Genomic DNA, 19,583 nt, shown 5'->3' with positions numbered 1-19,583 from the left:
ATGAGTGTTTGTAATGCTTGATGCTCTTGATGTCATCTGGACTGCAATAAGACTATCACCTACAGATGATGGGAGGTACTGGACCACAGGTGTGTTGGACACCACCTACAGTAACTGACTAGACTGCAGATGTTGAGCAACACCACCTACAGTGATGAACTGGACCACAGGTGTTGAGGAACACCACCTACAGTTGACATCTGATGGTGATACAACACACACATTTGAGATGTCATTGCAAAGCTATGCTATTGCAATGATATGAACCAAGTAAAGGGGTAAATAAGATAAAGAGTAGAGTGGATGAGGATCCACTCATATGCTATGGTGAAGTGGTAGTATTTATGTGTTTGGAAGGTGTCATCCATGGCACCACTCCTGCTCCTTGTGGAGAGTGTTCCTGTCCTCCTCCTGTCTCCTCCTCTCCCTTGAGCTGTGTGTTGACCTCCTCAACACTGCCTGTCCTCCTCATGGTTCCCATGCTGGTCCCCTTGGTCTGTCTCCCTCTCCTCTCAATCCATGGCCATTCTCTTGGCCCCTATCTGGTGGCCCTCCCTGACTGTGTGACCATCCTTATTGTCCCACTCCTGTCCATGCTATCTACCTTGTGACTGGCCCTACGCGATCAAGAGCACGTCCCCCCTGTGTGGTAACTGTCATAGGACCATATGCGCAAGAGGCAGGAAGGACCGAAGCCATATGAGAAGGAGTGCAGGAATCACAAGATCAGGCAAAACGAGAGTTTACAGTGGAATTCAGCAAGATCTGTAGTAGAGGGGTTCTATGACAGATCTCGCTCACATTGGTACAAACGGGATACTACAGCAAAACCCACTGTAATCTGTAGTATCATGATTGTATAACAGATCTTGCAGGCACCAGTGAGAGGATGCCAATCTCACAACAAGTCAGATGCCAAAAGCATTGCGGTTGCCACCCTGATGAAGCAGGGGGGGGGTGGCTCGATGATGAACTTGCAAGCAGGAAGATGGGAAAGATGAAGGAGGGTGCAAGTTGCCACTCAGATGAAGTGGGAGTGGCCCCTGTCGACTATGAAGCAGCATGCTGACTGCCCATCCACAGGAAGACAAGAAAGCGGTGCCAATGAGCAGCTTTGTAGGGGAGCCAGGACTGAGACAAGAGGAAGAGGAGCAGGTTGGAGGAGGACTCCCAAAGCAGGAACAATGTCACCAGCAACATTGTGGGACTGGCTATATAACCATGCTCCTCATCATAGGAGCTGAGTGGATCCACATCCACTCTACACCATATATTACTAGTTATAGCTTTCACATAAGTATACATTAGTATTCTGTCAATGGTAGCAATTGCAGAGCATTGCTTCTACATAGCACATGTGTTGTATCACTGCTCATTGACATCAATTGACACCAAAGGTGGTTCATACTGTGGTCTGGCTCTCTCAATCATTAGAACCGAAGGCAGTTGTCCACTGCAGTCCAGGGATCACTCCAACACTCAGTTGACACACTGGACACTTGTGTTGGCACCAATAACATCACACACACCAGACCTTGGTGTCATCACATCATATCTACAGTTCTTGATTGTGCCAAGCTACCTCTGGATGGAGTGTCCACAGCAGTTAGTCAAAACCTGCAGTAACAACCAAGCTACCACAGATTTGAGCAAGTAAAGTCATAGAAGGCTTCTATGACAGATCTTGACAAGAATAGTAATAAACAGCTGTTTACCACAGATCTCGATAGAATCAATAGTAGTTCTAATTCTACTACAGATTTCAGGTTTCTGGCGCACAACCTCTGACAGTAACCTACCGCATGCTCCTGAGCTCGGTCCTCTTCTTGGCTGAACTCGGGCCCTCTCTCCATGTGTGAAACCTTTCCTGGCATCTTCTCTCTGCCTTCGACAATGGGGCCTTCTCTACCAAGCCTCCTGTTGCTTCCTTGTATTCTGTTGACCCATTCTGTACCAATGGGGGCCTCTTGTGGTGTGTTTGGTGAAATTAATCTGATGAGTGTATTCTGCTTGATTTCAACAAAACCAACTGGAAAACCTTGAAGCTGTTGGTTTCCCTGAAATCAACTGGGAACCTGCATTATGGTTGATTTCGCATTTTCATCCACTTTTAGGTGCACTTCATCTTCATTTCAGATTTTCTTGCGCAGACCTGATCTTCTGCGCAGGTCCTATGACAGTACAATGCAAATGTCCGCAAACTCTTTGATGACATCAACAAACACTGGGCCAAGGCCGAAACTATGGGATACAACCTGACACAGGTCCTCAAGATCAAAACCCTCATTGACCAAGCCAAGCTCATAACAGTGTATCACAATTGCATTGTGAATCTTCAAGATAATGGTTGAGGAACAGATTATGATGCAATCTGTGCAGCTCTACTCAAATGACAAGATGACATGGTGACAAAACCAAACCATAGGACTGACAGCAAAACCACCCAAGCATTCACGGCAATGACCAACAGACAGATCACAAACCAAGACACATACAGAATGGGCAAACCAGGCCATGATGGTTGCCAAAAGTGTTACTATTGTCAAGGTGAGAATCACATCAGCTGATTCTGCCCCAAGAACCCAAACAGTGAATCACAGATGCCCAATGGCACTAGCACCACCCCCACTCCCAACAGCAACAAGAGGCCCACCTAGGATACCTGGTGCACCATAGCTTCTGCTTACCACTGATCTCTAGATCAGCAGTCCAGTCCTTGGATTGTAGACTCAGGTGCAACTGACCATATTACAAATAGCAATACAATCCTCATCTCTCCCACTCCATGCACAGGTTTTGTGAAGACTGCCAGTGGAACAATGATTCATATTCTAGCTAGAGGTCAAGTCATTATTAATGTGGATGGTCATGAGGTGCATCTAACCAATGTACTTTATGTCCCAGATGCAAACATAAACCTGATATCAATATGGGCCTTAGCAAATGACAGCATATGTGTGACTTTTGAATCTGACAAAGTATGCCTTGAATGGCCTACTGGCCACAAAGTATATGGACATGCAAACCCTTGCACTAGGCATTGGGAAATCCTACCAAGTACACCAGAGCTATTCACGATGACAATTGACAACAACATAGCCAACCTACCAGATCAATTTGAGCTGGAGAATGAACCCAAAATCACACAAGTTCAGTAGCAACTTCATCCATGAAAAGTGTGGTCACCCTGGATGAGACAAGACTCAATCCATTGGAAGGATCTATGAGATCCAGACCAAACCTTCTGAATGCCAAAACTGTATAGCAAGTAAGTCAACAAAGGCTTGAATGGGCCAAGGCAGTGGGGAGCATGCCAAGTTACCTCTCGAACTGCTGCACATTGACTTGGCTACTCATTTCTTGACAAGAATGGAATACTCATGTCTACTTGTAGTGATAGATGACACATCGAGTTTTACCTATGTCAAGCCCATGAGAACAAAATCTGATGCACTACAAGTATTGAAGGAATGGATTAATTACACCAAGGTCCAAACTGGCCATAGACTTGTCAGGGGTCTCGCGCCTGAAACCCAGGTCGGTCTGTCGAGATACTCAGTGACTATCAAACTGTGCAACAGCTATTGTCTCAGTATCAGTCTCAATGAGCTAGTCGCTTGGCGACTATCAAGTTGCATGATGACAGTGGGTGGCATTTGTTGTATATACTATCATAGGTTTTGGCTGACCTCTGTGGACACTCTGTTCAGGGGTAGCTTGGCACAATCAATATCAATATGTAGGTTATGATGACACCAAGGTCTGGTGTGAGTGTTGATGATGATGAGGTTGATGGTGTTGGTGATAAGGTTGGTGGCATCAACACGAGTGTCCAGTGTGTTGACTTGATGCTTGAAGTGATCCCCAGACCACAGTGGACTACTGCCTTTGGTTCTATCTATATCTGGACTGCTGGTTTGCTATGAACTGCCTTCAGACATCAGGTAGTGGTGATACAACACATGCACTACAATGAGGAGCAACCTTGATAGATTGCTACTATGCTGACTGAAACTAATATATACTTATGCTGAAGTGATAACTAGTTATGATGTGTGTAGAGTGGATGAGGATCCACTTGACCTTTGATGATGAGAAGTATGGTTATATACCTCTTCACAGCATTGCCAGTGATGCTGCTCCTGCTCTCTCTCCAGAGAGTACCTTCTTCATCGAGTACTGTACAGGGGCCCCTCTAGCACTGCTCCTCCTCCTTGCTAACCTGCTTGCTTGGCACCCCTGTGCCTCTTGAGCTGTGTCAACTCCTTCGACACTGCTCCTCCTCAGGACCTGCTTGCCGGTTCCCTATACACTGCTCCTTCTCCTTTGACTGGTGACAGTTCCTTTGACTCTTGTCTCTCGAGCCCCTGAGTGGTAACCATCTGCATGCTCCTTGAGCTTGGTCCTCCTCATGGCTGTGCCTGGCCCTCCTCACATATGGGCTTGGTGCTCCTTTGCATGCGAGTCTGTAGGAGTCCATGGTCTCCATGGAGACTGCACTATGACCATGCTCTCTACTGGTATTGACTAGATCTCCGATACCTGTGCTCCTTCCATATGAACCAGTGACCCTCCTGCTTCTTGAGCATTCAGGCCCATGACAGGCCTGGACTACATGGAGATCTTTGCACTGGTAGTCCCTCAGGACACCATCAGGACTGTACTGGTCATCACTGCTAGGTTTGATTGGGAATTGGATTTGATTGATATAAAACAAGCATACCTGAATGCAAAACTGGAACATGATATTTACCTCAAACCCCCCAAATGCACAAATATACTGCCTGGTAAAGTATATGAGCTAATCAGAAGTCTCTACAGCCTAAAGCAATCTGGATGGGAATGGTATAAAGAAATGGACTCACATCTCTGACACCTAAGATTCTTCCTGGTACAAGCCACACCATGTGTTTATCTCAAGGGTGCAGGCAAAGGCCAAGCAATTATTGTCATCTACATAAATGATATGCTCATAGCAGCTCCATGAAGGACACATGTTGATGAAATTAAATGGATGATCATACAAAAATGGAAGATAGAAGACAATGGCCCTGTGAAGGAGTTCTTAAAGATCAAAATCATGTGTGATAGAAAGAACTGGACAATTGATCTTGATCAAAGAGTGTACATAAAAGAGATCATCAACAAATGGATATGACCTGAGGAGAAAACCTGGACCCCCATAACCATGACCCCAGCAAAAGCACCCAATGGCTCTGAGGTTCAGGAGGATCTTCAACAAAAGTATCCCACACTAGTGGGAAAACTCCTTTGGGTATCCAACACTGTTTGGCCTGATATCTGCTATGCAGTCAATACCCTTGCACAACACATGTCCACACCAACTAAGGAAGCCATGCAGATGGCACTATGTGTTGTCAAGTACTTAAACCAGATGCAGAATGAAGTCCTTTGGATTGGCAGCCAACATTTGACCAAGAGCCCAATCAAAACCTATACTGATGCCAACTGGGCATCAGATCCCAACACAGATCACAAAAGTACATCAGGGTTAGTCATCAAGGTATATGGTAGCATAGTAATGTGGAACTCACATGTCCAAAAATGCACCACCAGCTCCACAATAGAGGCGGAATACATTGCTGGGTCAACAGCCACAAGGGAAGTGCTTTTTCATGGATATCTCCTCTGCAGCCTTGGTTTCAGTGATCAAACTCCCATGATACTCACTGATAACACAGGTTGCATCCAGGTAGTCAAGGATCAAGCCATGCACACAAAACTCAAGCACATCAACACCAGATACCATCTTATTTGTGATCACATACAAGAAGGTGATATTCTAATGAAGTATGTAAAGACCAACAACAATCTTGCTGATTTTCTCACCAAACCAGTTTCACAACACCTCTTGACCCAAACACACCGACATCTAGGAATGACCACTATTGAACCAGCCATTTGCTCAGCTGACAAGAGGGACAGTTGAAGCATGTGATACCTCAGAGTAGTTGCATGCTGCACCTTGGAGTATGCAACTTCTACTCTGAGGTCACATCCAATCACCAGCCTTGCTTACTTGGGTTTAGTGCAATACCTGGATCAATTGTCAGACATCAAGACACTGGTCAGTAAATAACCAGTGTAACCTCACTATAGCACTCACTCACATTTTTGACCTCATCATGCTAGACATCATACATGCATATGAAGAACATAGACAAGTATATAAGCAGTTGCATTGTCCTGTAGATAGTATGGATCATTATTGCAATTGTTAACTGTGATCATCGACTTAAAACGCACGACTCGATTGACTCAGAACGACCTTTCAACTAGAAAGAGAGAGAGAGAGAGATGCATTCTGTAACAGTCGAGCGACTCGGACACAGAGAACACGAGCAACCTTTTCCCGCTGCCTCACTCGCTTCCAACGTCTGCACGGCCGTTGTTTGAATTGGCTTGGAAATGGCAGTCTGCAACACGCTCGCCCGTTCCTTGACAAATCCAGGCAGCGGCACGAGGCTACAATATTCTTGAATCCGCGACCTTCCACCTTTCTCATCCGTCCTTTTCCTCATCCTGCTTTAACCCCAGCATCTCTACCTTACCCTTCCCCATATCCTCCTTCTCTTCCTTCACAACACCTCCCGATCGCGAGCTGGATCACTCGTTCGATCGCTGGTGGTTGCTGCAATCTTAAGGACTTTGCGTTCTGGAATCGGCACATTCTCCTGAATCTCCTTCCTTGGAGCGCCTGGCACGAGACTTGTCCTGTCTCTTCCTGGCGGGGTGATCGAACTCTCTCTGTATCTGCTGCAGCGGACTTGCAGAAGACTCAGGAGCTCAAGGTGCACGGAAGTGTGCTGATTCAATATACGTTTTGTCCCAGGCGAAGGCTTGCGACCCGATTTCTCTCTTGTAGTCGTGCTATCTTTTTCGAGAGTCCCACGCTGCCCTTTCCATTCAGCGCGGGGCAATCACGGATGCGACGTTGAGCAATTCCCAGCAAGCTCAAACATCACAAACCTAATCACGCAGACTCCCAGACCGAAGCTGATTTGCAGTCCATCCACAGCAGCTTGTAACACCATTCAAGAACCAGCATGGCGACCAACGGCAACACGAGGGGCGGCCCAGGTGGGGGACGTGGCAGCTACAACTCGGGTGGTCGTGGTGGGCACAACCATCATGGTGGAGGTCGAGGCGGCGGAGCAGCAGGCAACCGAGGAGGCTCAGGTGCACCTCCTCAGAGCTCGAGATGGGGCAACGGTCCCCCTTCCTGCGCTTCCTCCGGCAACAGCACGCCATCTCATGGTCAGCAGCACAGGAACGTTCCAGGTTCTAGGCCTCCCCTCGACTCCAACAACAGCAACAGCAAAACCTCCAACCAGCGCGGCGCTGCAGCCAGCTCCAACAACAACCAGCAGTCGACTGCCTTCCCATCGCTCGCCGCCGGCAACACCCAAGACGACTTGCACAAGCTCATGCATGATCGAATGATGTTCTTGTTGGTCACGCTTGTCGGCAATCCCATTACTGTCACTGTCAAGGGTGGAGCTCAATTCTTCGGTATCTTCTCAGCTGCCAACACCGAGGGCGGCGAAGTATCTGTCGCCCTCGCTTCCGCTCAACAGATCTTACCTGCCAAACAGAAGCACGGTCAGCCCGAACTGGGCGAGTTCAAGTCGACCTTGCTCGTCAACTACAAAGACCTCGAAAGCATCGAGGCTGCCGAAGTCAGAATGCAGGAGCAAGCCAGAGAGATGCGCGAGGCTCGTGAGAAGGAGGCCTTCCGCACCGACACAGAGATCTCCAAGGCCTTCGACCCTCTTGGCAGCGGCAGGGCGCTTCAGAAGTGGTCTGACGACCCTGACCTTGCCGATCTCGATGAACCTAGCAGCGGCTTGCCAGCTTGGGCCTCGCCTAACGATGTCGGTGGTGGCCTTGGTGACACGTCCAGCAGCGGTGCAAACAAGCATTGGGACCAGTTCGCTGCCAACGAAGCTCGCTTCGGCATCAAGTCCAACTACGAAGAAAACCTCTACACCACCAAGCTCGACCGAAGCGGCAAAGACTTCCGCGATCGTGAGCGAGAGGCTGATCGCATCGCACGCGAGATCATGGGTCAGGCTACCAACAATCCACATTTGGCTGAGGAGAGAGGTCAGGCGGATGATTCTGGTGTCAACGAAGAGGACAAGTACGGCGCTGTGGTTCGCAACCCTAACGCCTACGTTCCTCCTGCGCTCCGCAAACAGATGGCTGCAGCTGCAGGTGCTGGCGCCAAGAAGGGACCTGCAAACGCCACGCCCGCTGCGACGCCTACTGCTGCTGCTCAGGCATCTACGCCGAAAGTTAACGGTGCAGCTGCTACATCTGCTACTACTGACGCAATGACATCGACTGAAACCACTTCGGTACCGCCGCCACCCGTCTCGGTCGTCCCTCCGACCGTCAACGTCAAGGTACCCAGTCCCAGCATCCCTCAGGAGCCGCAGAGCAAAGACGCTTCTGGCAAGAAGCCTTCCGTCGATGCCGCCAACCCGCTCACCGCCGACTTCCGTCAGTTTGTCAGCTCAGAGCGCGAGCGTCTGGAGAAGAAGAAGGCGGCACTGGCCAAGAAGGAGAAAGACACCCGCCTGGCTGACCTCAAGTCGTGGGGCAGCTCGTTCAAGCTCAAGACGCCTATGCCCTCGGATGTGGCTGATATGGTGCAGAAGGACAAGGCGACTGCATCGGACAAGCCTCGCGATCCAAGCCTGCAGAAGAGCCTCAGCCCCACCCCTTCGCACTCGACTGCTACGCCTTTATCTAAGGCGGATGCTAGCAGGTCATCCGCCGCCTCTCGCGCAGCACAAATCTCGTCTTCCAATGTGGTGAGCCCCGCCGGCGGCTCTGGCTCTGCACAGGCCAGCAACGACGCTCAGAAGCTCGCAGAGAGCAAGGCGATGCTTCAGAAGATGACGATTCCAAAGATCCCTCCATTCAACCCAGACAAGTTGAGGGCAAGACAGGCTGCAGCTGCTGCTGGTAACAGTGGCAGCAACGCGGAAGGCGGAGATGTAGCCAAGGGAACGGCAGCCAAGGTAGACGGAGGCATGCCATCCTCTGTCAGCACCTCATCGTTCAAGCTCAGTGCCAAGGCCAGCTCCTTCAAGCCTTTCAACCCCAATGCAGCCAGCTTCACTCCCGGCGGTGCATCCTTCACACCCGCAGTCGCAACTGCTGCTCCTGCTCCACCAGCCGCCGGTAGCCCTGCGTATTCTGCCGCTGTCCCGACGCTGTCGGCTCGTCCTTTGCTCACTGGCTCTCCACCTGTAGATTCTACCTCGGCAGCAGCGCCAGCCAACCTCTTCTTTGGCAATAAGCTCATCAAGAAGTCCACTGGTAACTTGAACATCCGCGAAGATTTCAACCCGTTCAAGGTCAGCAAGGTGCCTGATGCCAAGTCAGTCGGCCCCATGTGGGCTTTCAGTGGCAAGCCATACCGTCAGCACTTTGTCATCCCTCCTCCTGGTGGTGCCATGGATGATGGAACTGGCTTGTTCGTACCTCACGCCGGTATGATGCAGCCTGGTATGATTCCAGGAGCTCAGACACCACAGCCTATGCATCCCGGTCAGATGCCTATTCCGGCGCCACAAGGAGGTCCAGGACCAGCTGGACCAACGCCAGTACCAGGCCCAGGTCCCGGCCCTGTACCTGGACCCGGACCACAACAGCAGCCATTCGGCATGGTCTACCAGCCTTACGGCACCGCCGGACCGTACCAATACCCCGGTGGCCAGCCACAACCAGGAGCAATGCCGCAAGGTCGCCAACCAGGTATGCCACAACCCATGCAAATGGGTCCCGGAATGCAAGGCGGTCCCATGCCATACGGTGCAGTTCCTCAGCAATTTATGGGTCAAATGCACTTCTCTCCTATGCACCAACATGGTGCACCTCAAAATATGTACAGCCCGCAGATGGGCAACGTACCTCCCACAGGGCAACAGCAGTTCATGCCCATGCCTCCACCCGGTGCGGCTGGAGGACCTAGGCCGCCACCGCCGCATCTGCAGAAGGGACCACCAGGTGGTCAGCCTCCTCAAATGTACTACCCTGGTCAACTGGGTGGCATGCCGTATGGTGGGGGGCCTCATTATGGCGGTGGACAACTATCGCATGCAGGCCCGCAGGGACCGGGTGGGGGAGCGCCACCGAGACCTGGACCGAATGAGTCTATGCCGGCATCGAGTGCTGCTTCCTCAACCACATGATACTTCCTCACTGTCGTCACCTTATCGCACGCATTACCAGAGGCAATTCACACACACACCTTTCTTATCACAACCAGCTGAATCTACTGTGTGAAATCATCTGAGGCTGTGAGCTTCTATTCTTCTATCAGTCCCAGCGATCGAGCTTACTTGAGGAAGCCAATTGTCTTCCATCTTTGAACCGTCTTGTTGACGAGAGACTCTGTCACGGCTTCCGTCTGCCAGGTGCGGAAGGCGTCGCTTGTTGCCAGTGCTTTGTCGCAAACGAAGCGCGTTGGAGAGTCTGTTGCTGGAGCAGCAGAGAAGTTTTTCTGCCACAACGATAGCAGTCCCCTATGATCGACATCCGACTTTTGCACCCTGTCTAGCCATTCCGTCGGCCGAACAAGCTCAAAAGGTAGACCAGAAGACTGGAGCCAGCTGTGCAAGACTCTCCAGCTCGCAACCTTTTCTTGGCTGCGAGTTGTTGGTTGGGCAAGATTGTACACTTCCACCTCCTTCTCCCCTTCTTTTCCAGCTTCTTCCGGTGAGCGAGAGAGATCGAGCACGGCACGAGCAGCGACATCGGCGCTGAGCCAGTCGAGTCGTTCGTTTGGCAGATCAGGGAAACAACCGATTTTTTGACTGATTTGGATCAAGATAGGCCATGCTTCACTTTCGTTCCATACTCCGTGGCGTGTGTCGGAACATAGTTGGCCGAGACGGATGATGTTTGATCGTGATTGGGAGTTTTGGGCTCGACGAGAGACGATTTGCTCTGCTACCCACTTGCTTCGCGCGTATCCCATCGCGACTGCATCTTCGGGGTCTGTGGAGAGCCTCTCACCCAATCCTCCGTCAGTCGACCTTTGTCCCAGAATGGAAGCGACAGATGAGCAGAAGGTGAAGCAGGAGGCTCGAGGATCCTTGCTGTGTGAGGCGAGGGCTTGGTGTAGGTCGATAAGATGGGCAAGACCGGCGATGTTTTCAGCTTCGAAGCTGCAAAGGCCTGCGACAAAGTTGACTGACCATGCAGAGTGGACAGTCACCACTTTTTCGTGGTGTGCGAGCTTGGAGAGAGTACCATCTGCCAGGCCGCAATCAGCACGCGAGAGGTCAGCTGGTAAGCAGTAAACCCGTCCGTGTCTCGACTCGACCGAAGAAAGGGCTTGATCGAGCTGCCGTGATGAGAGAGAGTCGAGCACACGTTGGCGAGCGTGATGTTCTGCTTTAGCGCGAACTAAGCACACGATCATGTCTCTTGGCTGTGACTGCGTGAGAACTTGGTCCAGCACTTGTGCGCCCAGTCCTCCTGTCACTCCTGTCAGGACGTACAGCGTCCCCGCCGCAGCGTTCGCTCCGTTTTGCTTCCGAGTAGCTGCCTGGCTCTGCGGCTTAGCGTACTTCTCCATGAGCTCCTGCATCAACTTGATCTCTCGCTGCTGCTTTTCGTCCTTCGTTCGGCTGCCATCGCTGCCTGTTCTAGCCTCCTCAACATGCTTCGCGAGCAACCGCATGGTAGGATACTCATACACAACATTCCTCTCCAACAACCTCCCTCCTAGCTCGATGCTCTGATGAATCGCAGCTCTAATTCTTGCCGACTGAATCGAGTCCACACCGGCAACGAAGAGGTCTATATCCGGCGACAAACTCGCTCCATTGATACTCTCCACTTTCCCCAGTAGCCATGCAATCAACTCTTCTCCTTTGAGACTGTCTTTCGCTCCAGACCCATTGGCATGCTCGAGCCGTAACGAACGACCTTCTTCAAAATCACTATACACCGAATCGATCAGGTCGGCGTAGTGCTGATACGCTCCACCGCGCTGAAGTGTGCCTTTGCTAGCTCGAGGGATCCTAGCTGCCTCACTCGGTGGTAGGAGGCATAGCATCTCTGTCGCTAGTTGTGCGTGGGGTGGGGAAGCGGCTTTGATTTCTGCCAACACTGGCTGGAGCTGTTCCAGTACTTTGACTTTTGCTGCAGCGTCAAAAGGTATACCTTCCGGTGCGGCTTCTTGGGTGATGAAGACGAGGGCTCCAAGAATAGCTCTGTTCGCACCAAAGAGTATCGCTTCGCTGACCATGGGAGAGGCTTTCAACTTCGACTCGGCCAATGGTGAAGATACTTTCTTGCCAGAGACAAGGACGATGGTGTCATCTGATCTCGAATCGTACCTCCATGTGTTCGGCAGGCTTTCGTGCTTAGCATATAGATCGGAAGTGGCGTAACTTCCATCGCCTCTGTTCGCGACGAGCTTTGTCGGCCAATCTTTGGTGACCACTAGCTCGTACAGCCTCGAGCTGGAGTTGGGATCATGCGGTTGGAACCGGATCCATTCTTGCCCAAGCTTATCGGGTAAACGAAGTTGATTCCACTCGTTGTCGTTTCCAAAGTCTCGCCAGGAAGACATCAGAAAGCCGCACTCTGAACTGCCTAGCCTGCTGACAAGCTTTACACCTTCTTGCACCATATCATCGCCCAACTGCTGAGGGAGTGGAGCACCGCCCGTACTGACAAGTTCCATGCTAGCTAGCATCTTCCGCCCCCTGTCAGCGCGGTCAGTGAAGAGCATATTAAGGATGTACGGCACGGAGAGGAAGTACGAAATTGGCTGCTTGCAGGCGGTGATAGCTGAGCAGATAGCTTGAGTCGACAGCGCACCCGGGTCGGCGGTGGGGTGGAAATATATTGTGGATCCAGCTTGAATGCTGCGTAGAAGATCGGACATTCCTCCATGGAAAAGCGGGGTTGTTGTGAATGCAGAGAGTTCTCGACCGGGAGCGGAGAGCATGGATGTTGTCCAGAATCGGTGGAGTTGGTAGATAGGTTTGGGCAGGCCAGATGACCCCGAGGTGTGCATTGTTACTAGGACGTCTGCTGAGCTAGCACTGTCCGGCGACGTTTGTTCGGGGTTTGTATGCCCGTTGCTCTGGTTGGAAGAGATGTATTTGGTAACGTGTGGCAGCATCTCTTCAGCCTCAGCTGTGATCGCCTTACCGTTTCCTTCTGTAGCCGCAGCTTCTATAGCCGCTTGAGCAGCCTTGAACTGGGAGGCGTGCGCCAGAATCACCTTGGTCTCTGTCAGCCTGAGCAGATTTGCTATCGACTCGGCAGGTGAGCCTGGTGCGATACACAGAACGCCATATCCCAATCTCCACAGTGCAACAATGTGCGCAAACAGATCAATTCCAGACGGCGAGAGCACTGCGACCAGTGGAGTGCTGTTGGGCGATTTAGGGTTTGCTTCGCTCCCTGGCAGCTTTGCTTTCAGCTCGGCAGCAAGACTGATGGAGAGGCTGCGTATCTGAGCATAGGTCAAGGTGTGACATTGCCATGCGCCCTCGGGAGTCAGATAGGTGAATCCTGTAGCCAGGTGATCCGGCTTCTCACGTGCTCGAGAGTCGAGCATCATATTGACCGTTTCATGTTGTGTTGGTTCCAGGGAGGCTGGAGCCGGAAGTGAGAGGGCCTGTGAGATGGTCAGAGTCAGATATGGGGGATTGTCGGGTGATATTGAGGCTGTCATCCTGTCAGACTATCCGGGGATGGATCAAGGAAAATTCCGGGAAGAGTGTGGATGGTGGTACAATCGATGAACAAGAGAGTGGCACAAAGCACAAGCTCGTACAGCATACACCTACAGGACAACCCTGGAAGAACAAGAGACATGTGTCAAGAAGCTTAGACCCTTGCTTTGATCAGCGAGGCACGAAATGCATGAAGGGTTCAACGCTTATGTGTGGAGGCTTGTACGCCAAACTTGACGTGTGCACAGACGGGAAGAAGGTCAAGTTGGCGATCTCCCGATTTCGTCGCGAATAGGTGTTCCGCAAGCAGAAGCCAAGCATACAATCTGTCCTCGACGCTCGTCGATTCCGCCGTGTACGCAGCCTTTTGACGGATTCAAAGCAGTGACATGTCTGTTTGAGGTTGCTCTGCATTGCAGCCACTACGGATTACGCAGAGTCCGAAAACGCTATTTACAATGTGAAGGAGCGCTTGACGCAGTAAACGAGTGGATCGTCGCCTGAGGCAGCTTTGTCAGAGTACAAGGAGGTCATCAAGTGACGGTCTGATTGCTTGCAAAGAACGCAGAGAGGACGAGCGTGCAAGGCGCAAGGTTTACTTACGGCCCTTGCCTCGTCGCTTAGGATTAGAAGGCTCATCGTCACCGCTGCTAAGAGCGCCAGCCGACTTGCTCTTGTTCTTGCGGCCACGGAGGTGGTGCTCGGGCTGCAGGTGTGACACAACAAAGCGAGAAAGGAATGTCTGCGGTCAGCCATCGATTCTTCACATCTCAGGATCAACATCAATTCCCTTGGAGAGCGAGGTCTACTTACGATCCACTCATCCTGAACACCAGCCTGCTGAACAGGTGCTGGCTTCTCAAACTTCTTGCTGCCCGCAACTGTTTTCTCCTCAGGCTTGAGATAGGTCGAGTAGACAGCGTATCCAACACCAGCCACAACGGCAGCAGCGATCAAGTACACGGAAAGAAGCTGCAGATCGAACCAGTTCTTAGGGGGCTCGATGACCTGAACGTTACCGCGGTAGGCGTGGATACGGTGCTTCTTGCCGGTCTGTTCGTCATTGACCAGCAGGCTGAACTCGACGGAAAGCTCTTGAGGCTTGAACTCAGGGACAAAGTCGAAGGGAATCTGGACGGGACGACCACCGACGGAACGAAGAGGACGAGACTTGAAGGCAGTTGTGGTCATGTTGCGGAGAACGCGGCCTCGTTGACCATCGTTCTTCTTGGGGTTGAGGAAGGCGCCGGTGATGGATTGAAGGGTGAGCAGACGGTCATCTTTGGGAGGGTTGGTGATGGAGAAGACTACGGTGTTTGCTTGGCCGTTCTTGACAACTGCGGGATCAACAGGCAGATAGAAGTCAGCATCTTTCAGGGCTTCAGGTGCTTAGGCGGCAGCAAGGCAACTTACTAGAGAAAGGGTTGTTAGGGAAGGTGGTGACGATGCCAAGCTCGGGGGTATCGTGCGCCTGAGCTGCAACGAGAACAGCGGGGATCAGGGCGAGAAGAGTCGAGGCAGCAAGAGAGAAGAACCGCATATCTGGTGTTCCAGCGTCGAAGAAGGAGCAGGTCGTCAGGGAAGTCGTACCGTCAATTAAAGCTGGAGTAGTATAGGGCGGCGTCCACCTGCACACGAGAGCGACTTACTGTAGAGACCGAAGATAAAAACGAAGGAGGGCCGGAAGATGGTGGTTCAGCGATAGGAGAAAGTCCACCGATGAGCTAGTTCAAGAGTGGGGAATTGGTCACCGAAGACTTGTTTCTTCCAAAACCAGGGCCGTGCTCTGTACGCGGTTGCGTGGAGCAAGCGGAGCCTGATTGGACACGACCTAAATGCGGCCTGCAATAAATATCGCCGATGATTGAGCGGTGAGCTTTCGCCCGATCCGATTTCGGTCTAGTCCGGCACAATTGGGCTAAACGAGAAAAAGAATCGACTGATCCAGCCGGCGAAGCCGCGTTTGAAAGGCTGAGAAAGCGCTCTCTTTCTCCACACAAAGGCCGTGATATGCAACAAACCCTGGAATGCACTCGCCCGGGCCAGTCGCCGTTGGTCTTCCTTTGACATCGCAGCAATCCAACTTTCTCTTCCATACTCCAACTTCTATCACTTGCTTTCGCTCTTCCAAATCTATCTACCGCTAGAAGGTGTAAGCATTGCAACATTTCCATTGAGGTCACACTGGCCTTGTTCTGACCTATCTACGTCAGGAGTACTTTCGATATTGACTATTTCGTTGCTTTGATCTTCTTCTTTCCCCTCCTTCATGGTCGCTGAACCACCCACGACCATTCTGCCTATCCGCACCGCTCCTCATCTGGATCTTTGAACTAATTCACATGGAAAATGGTGGTTCGGCGCCTTGCAACATTTGCCGTATGCGGATGGCCTCTGCTCGTACTGGACGCTCGTCCGCGCTGACATTCTTCGTCGCTCCTTCTGCCACCTCGTAACATATCTGGCTCTCATGCGCCACCTTCACCGACTATCCGTCTTCTGCGTCGCCTGCCGCTGTCGTCTTGCGATCGTTATGGTCTGCAACACCCTTATCTTGCGTTTTCGCTGTCGAAAACTTCGTTCGTTGCAATGTCGGCGGTCTCGCGCGCCTCTTTGTTTCGTTACCTGCTCCAACATTTGATCGATGCTTGCACATGCATGCTCGCTCGGCATCACGAACTTGTCGGCATCGTATTGGGCTTTCATGCACCTATGCTGATACGCATTTGTGACGCTCCACTGATCCAATGTTGGCTGGCATAACGAACCAACGTTGCGATCGCCGATCGGGCCTTGATCGGACGCCTTTCTCCCACGATGATTTTGGTCGCTTTCTTACATTCGGATGCTGGCTCTACACTCTGACACTTCGCATGCTCTGGTTGCCGGTCGCTTTTTCGCTTGGCTGTCTCTCGCACGGTCTCGCCTGTCATTCGGCTCTGGTGATGGCACTTATCCCCGATGCGTCTTGTTCCCCGCTCGCTCGCTTGCTTACTGCGCGCTTTGGCCATGCCCTGTCATTTCCTGACACGTTTGCCGCCTTTGGCGCGTGCTCATTTTCGTTTCAATTTCTTCTGGATTTCGCCGTGACGGCCAATCCTTCGCTTCGCGGGGCTGACTGCTACTTGTGCTTTTCGGACGTACTCGGTCGACACTTGCGAAATGGACCTTCGCTCCGGGGCTTGGCTTTCATCTTCTGTGTTGCTCCTCCTGCTGTCACTTTCCCGCCCCGACCGCTTCCCTTGCTCTCGCCGCACTGACTCAACTTGCTCGCTTCGACCCACGTCCTCCCTGGCCTCGACGTTCCGATTGCCGCCACCATACTCTCGTCACCATCACATTCTTACGGCTCTGATCATCTGATCTATTCTCGCATTCTTGCTCTCGACAACATTTCTTTGGTTTCCTCATTACCACTGCTGCATCTTCCGCATCACATCGCATCACATCGCATCGCATACATTCATTCCGATCAACACCACCGACAACATGCCTTCTCGCCGTCAATCACTGTCCGGCCCAATGGCAGAAAATAACGATCACGTCCCCTCACGGCGACCTTCAACCTCTTCGAATACTTTTGTTACACGTGACGTCACAACAGTAGCAAGGAACCGAATCCAGCAGGTCACACAACACATATCCCATAAGCTCCCATCCACATTACGAAAAGAGATGTCGACTCAAGAGTTCAAGCAGGCCCCTCACAAGCTGCTCGTCATTCCGGGACCCATCGAGGTCGCCGATGACGTACTCTTGGCCAACGCCCACCCAGCCATGTCGCACGTCTCGCCCGACTTCATTCCTGTCTTTGGCGACTGCATTCGCATGCTCCGCGAGGTCCTCTTCGCACCAAACTCGCAGCCTGTTCTCACCGCCGGTTCCGGTACTCTCGGCTGGGACCACGTTGCTGCCAACGTCATCCAGCCTGGCGAGGATGCTCTCGTTCTCAACTCGGGCTACTTTGGTGACAGCTTTGCCGACTGCCTCGAGACCTACGGTGCCAAGGTAGACCAGATCAAGGCTCCCATCGGATCCAAGCCTTCGCTTGCTGAGGTCGAAGAGGCACTCCAGAAGAAGAAGTACAAGGTGCTTACCTTCACCCACGTCGACACTTCCACCGGTGTTCTCAGCGATGCCAAGGGACTTGGTGAGGTCGTAAAGCGTGTTAGCCCCGAGACTATCCTCGTTTTGGACGGTGTATGCAGTGTTGGAAGCGAAGAGATCCGTATGGAGGAGTGGGGTATCGATATTGTTCTCACTGCTACTCAGAAAGGTCTTGGCTGTCCTCCTGGGTTGATGGTCTTGGCTGCTAGCAAGAAGGCCATCGCTGCATTTGAGAAGCGTACAGTTCCACCCAACAGCTACTTTGCTTCTTGGTCTCGATGGCTTCCTGTCATGAAGGCTTATGAGGCTGGTACTGGTGCTTACTTCGCCACCCCTCCCACCAACCTTATCTACGCTCTCCACGCCAGCTTGACCACCATCACCAAAGGCTCCCCTTCCATCGAGGACCGATTCAAACAACACGTCGCAGCTTCAGACAAGGTTAAGGACTTTATCACTTCGCTTGGTCTCAAACAGCTTGCTGCGGATGGAAAGAAGGATGGCGCTCACGGTATGACTGCTGTTCGCTACCCTCAAGGTTTGAAGGCGACTGATCTGTTGCCTAAGCTGGTGGCGAAGAACATTGTCGTTGCTGCTGGTCTGCATAAGCAGGTCAAGGATGAATACTTCAGGGTCGGTCATATGGGTGTTACTGTTGTGAACGATAAGGAGAGGGGTGACCTTGATTACCTGTTGAAGTCTATTAAGGAGGCGCTTGCTGAGGCTGGGTACAAGCCTTAGATATGGTCTTTACTCTTTGTCGTAGGATGTTCATCAATGCATCTCTTATACAATGCATCTCTTATACTAAGCCGACCTCTGACGGCAACGACTGCGCTGAGTATGGTGTGAAGATTCGATTCGCGCTTGGTTTCGTGCGGCTTGCCGAGTCGGTCACAAAGACAGGTTCTAGTTTAGACAGGAGAACCAAGATTTGACGACCGTGAGAACACAAAGTTACGAAGACGCAACAGGCCGACGCCAGTGGAATAGAGCGCCGGAACCGCTCCAGGGTCTGTCGAAAGATATGAGAGTGGAGAGAGAAGAACGCAACACGGGACATTTGGAGGGGAGAGGTGAGTGAGCTCGTCTATCTTGAATCAAAGCGAGATCGTCAAGTCGACTTGTTCGGAAACTGGATGCAAGTCGAAAGCCGGAGACGTCGGACTAGTGAGAAGTAAAGTAGTCCTTCCAGATCTGACAGCGATGATCGAATAGGAGATGGGAAAAGGTTAGCGATTGATGTCATAGAAGGCGACAGGGGGCTAGATATTAGCTGAGTGACTTAACCCGGTGCGGGAGGTGACGGCCTTTCCGATTCGTACAGCGAGTATCGAGTATTCGGTCTGTCTCCCAGTAGCGTCTGAACCGAGAGCGTTCTGCTCGATATTGAAGCGGTGAACGTTCTCCTTCACGTCATCAAAGAAAGAACGAAGATCATCCTCGCACGTCAATCCCTGGTCAGGGCCAAGAGGCACACATCTGGGTGCAAGAACAGTGATGATGTATCGACACTTCGTATCTTTGTCCTCTTCATAACAAAGGACGTCCTAGAAGTCGTAGCCGGTCAGTTTGAAATCGTCTTTAAGGAACAGTCGCGTCAAATGGGATGATACTTACCAAACAAACCATGCATGAGGATGATATCGTCATCCTGCCAAACCCTAGTTCCGTCCAAGGGGACAAAAGACATGTTGTTGAGGGGAAGATAGGAATGAAGAAGGATTCGCGGACAATCAA

General features: G+C 51.6%; 5 protein-coding genes across 5 annotated transcripts; 3 read left to right on the top strand and 2 right to left on the bottom strand.

Moving 5' to 3' along the window:
- Window positions 1–5,188: 5,188 nt before the first annotated feature.
- UHO2_03287 (uncharacterized protein) lies at window positions 5,189–5,950 on the top strand (the record flags this gene model as incomplete). The annotated part of the gene is made up of 1 exon (XM_041558202.1): window positions 5,189–5,950. One exon carries the CDS (start codon window positions 5,189–5,191, stop codon window positions 5,948–5,950), a length of 762 nt encoding a protein of 253 aa, XP_041414136.1.
- A 1,117-nt stretch (window positions 5,951–7,067) lies between these two features.
- On the top strand, window positions 7,068–10,226 carry UHO2_03286 (uncharacterized protein; the record flags this gene model as incomplete). Its single annotated transcript, XM_041558201.1, has 1 exon — window positions 7,068–10,226. One exon carries the CDS (start codon window positions 7,068–7,070, stop codon window positions 10,224–10,226), a length of 3,159 nt encoding a protein of 1,052 aa, XP_041414135.1.
- Window positions 10,227–10,372: 146 nt separating this feature from the next.
- UHO2_03285 (uncharacterized protein) lies at window positions 10,373–13,735 on the bottom strand (the record flags this gene model as incomplete). The annotated part of the gene is made up of 1 exon (XM_041558200.1): window positions 10,373–13,735. The coding sequence occupies one exon, from the start codon at window positions 13,733–13,735 to the stop codon at window positions 10,373–10,375; it is 3,363 nt and encodes a 1,120-aa protein (XP_041414134.1).
- Window positions 13,736–14,331: 596 nt separating this feature from the next.
- Window positions 14,332–15,276, bottom strand: UHO2_03284 (uncharacterized protein; the record flags this gene model as incomplete). The annotated part of the gene is made up of 3 exons (XM_041558199.1): window positions 14,332–14,442; window positions 14,550–15,073; window positions 15,150–15,276. 3 exons carry the CDS (start codon window positions 15,274–15,276, stop codon window positions 14,332–14,334), a joined length of 762 nt encoding a protein of 253 aa, XP_041414133.1.
- Window positions 15,277–17,411: 2,135 nt separating this feature from the next.
- On the top strand, window positions 17,412–18,584 carry UHO2_03283 (putative AGX1 - alanine-glyoxylate transaminase; the record flags this gene model as incomplete). The annotated part of the gene is made up of 1 exon (XM_041558198.1): window positions 17,412–18,584. One exon carries the CDS (start codon window positions 17,412–17,414, stop codon window positions 18,582–18,584), a length of 1,173 nt encoding a protein of 390 aa, XP_041414132.1.
- Between the last annotated feature and the right edge of the window lie 999 nt (window positions 18,585–19,583).

The sequence above is a fragment of the Ustilago hordei genome, assembly GCF_900519145.1.
Source record: "Ustilago hordei strain Uho2 genome assembly, contig: UHO2_contig_05, whole genome shotgun sequence".
In the NCBI taxonomy this organism is placed as follows: domain Eukaryota; kingdom Fungi; phylum Basidiomycota; class Ustilaginomycetes; order Ustilaginales; family Ustilaginaceae; genus Ustilago; species Ustilago hordei.
Note: the sequence above shows the minus strand (reverse complement) of the source record. Positions and strands in the feature narration are given on the sequence as shown.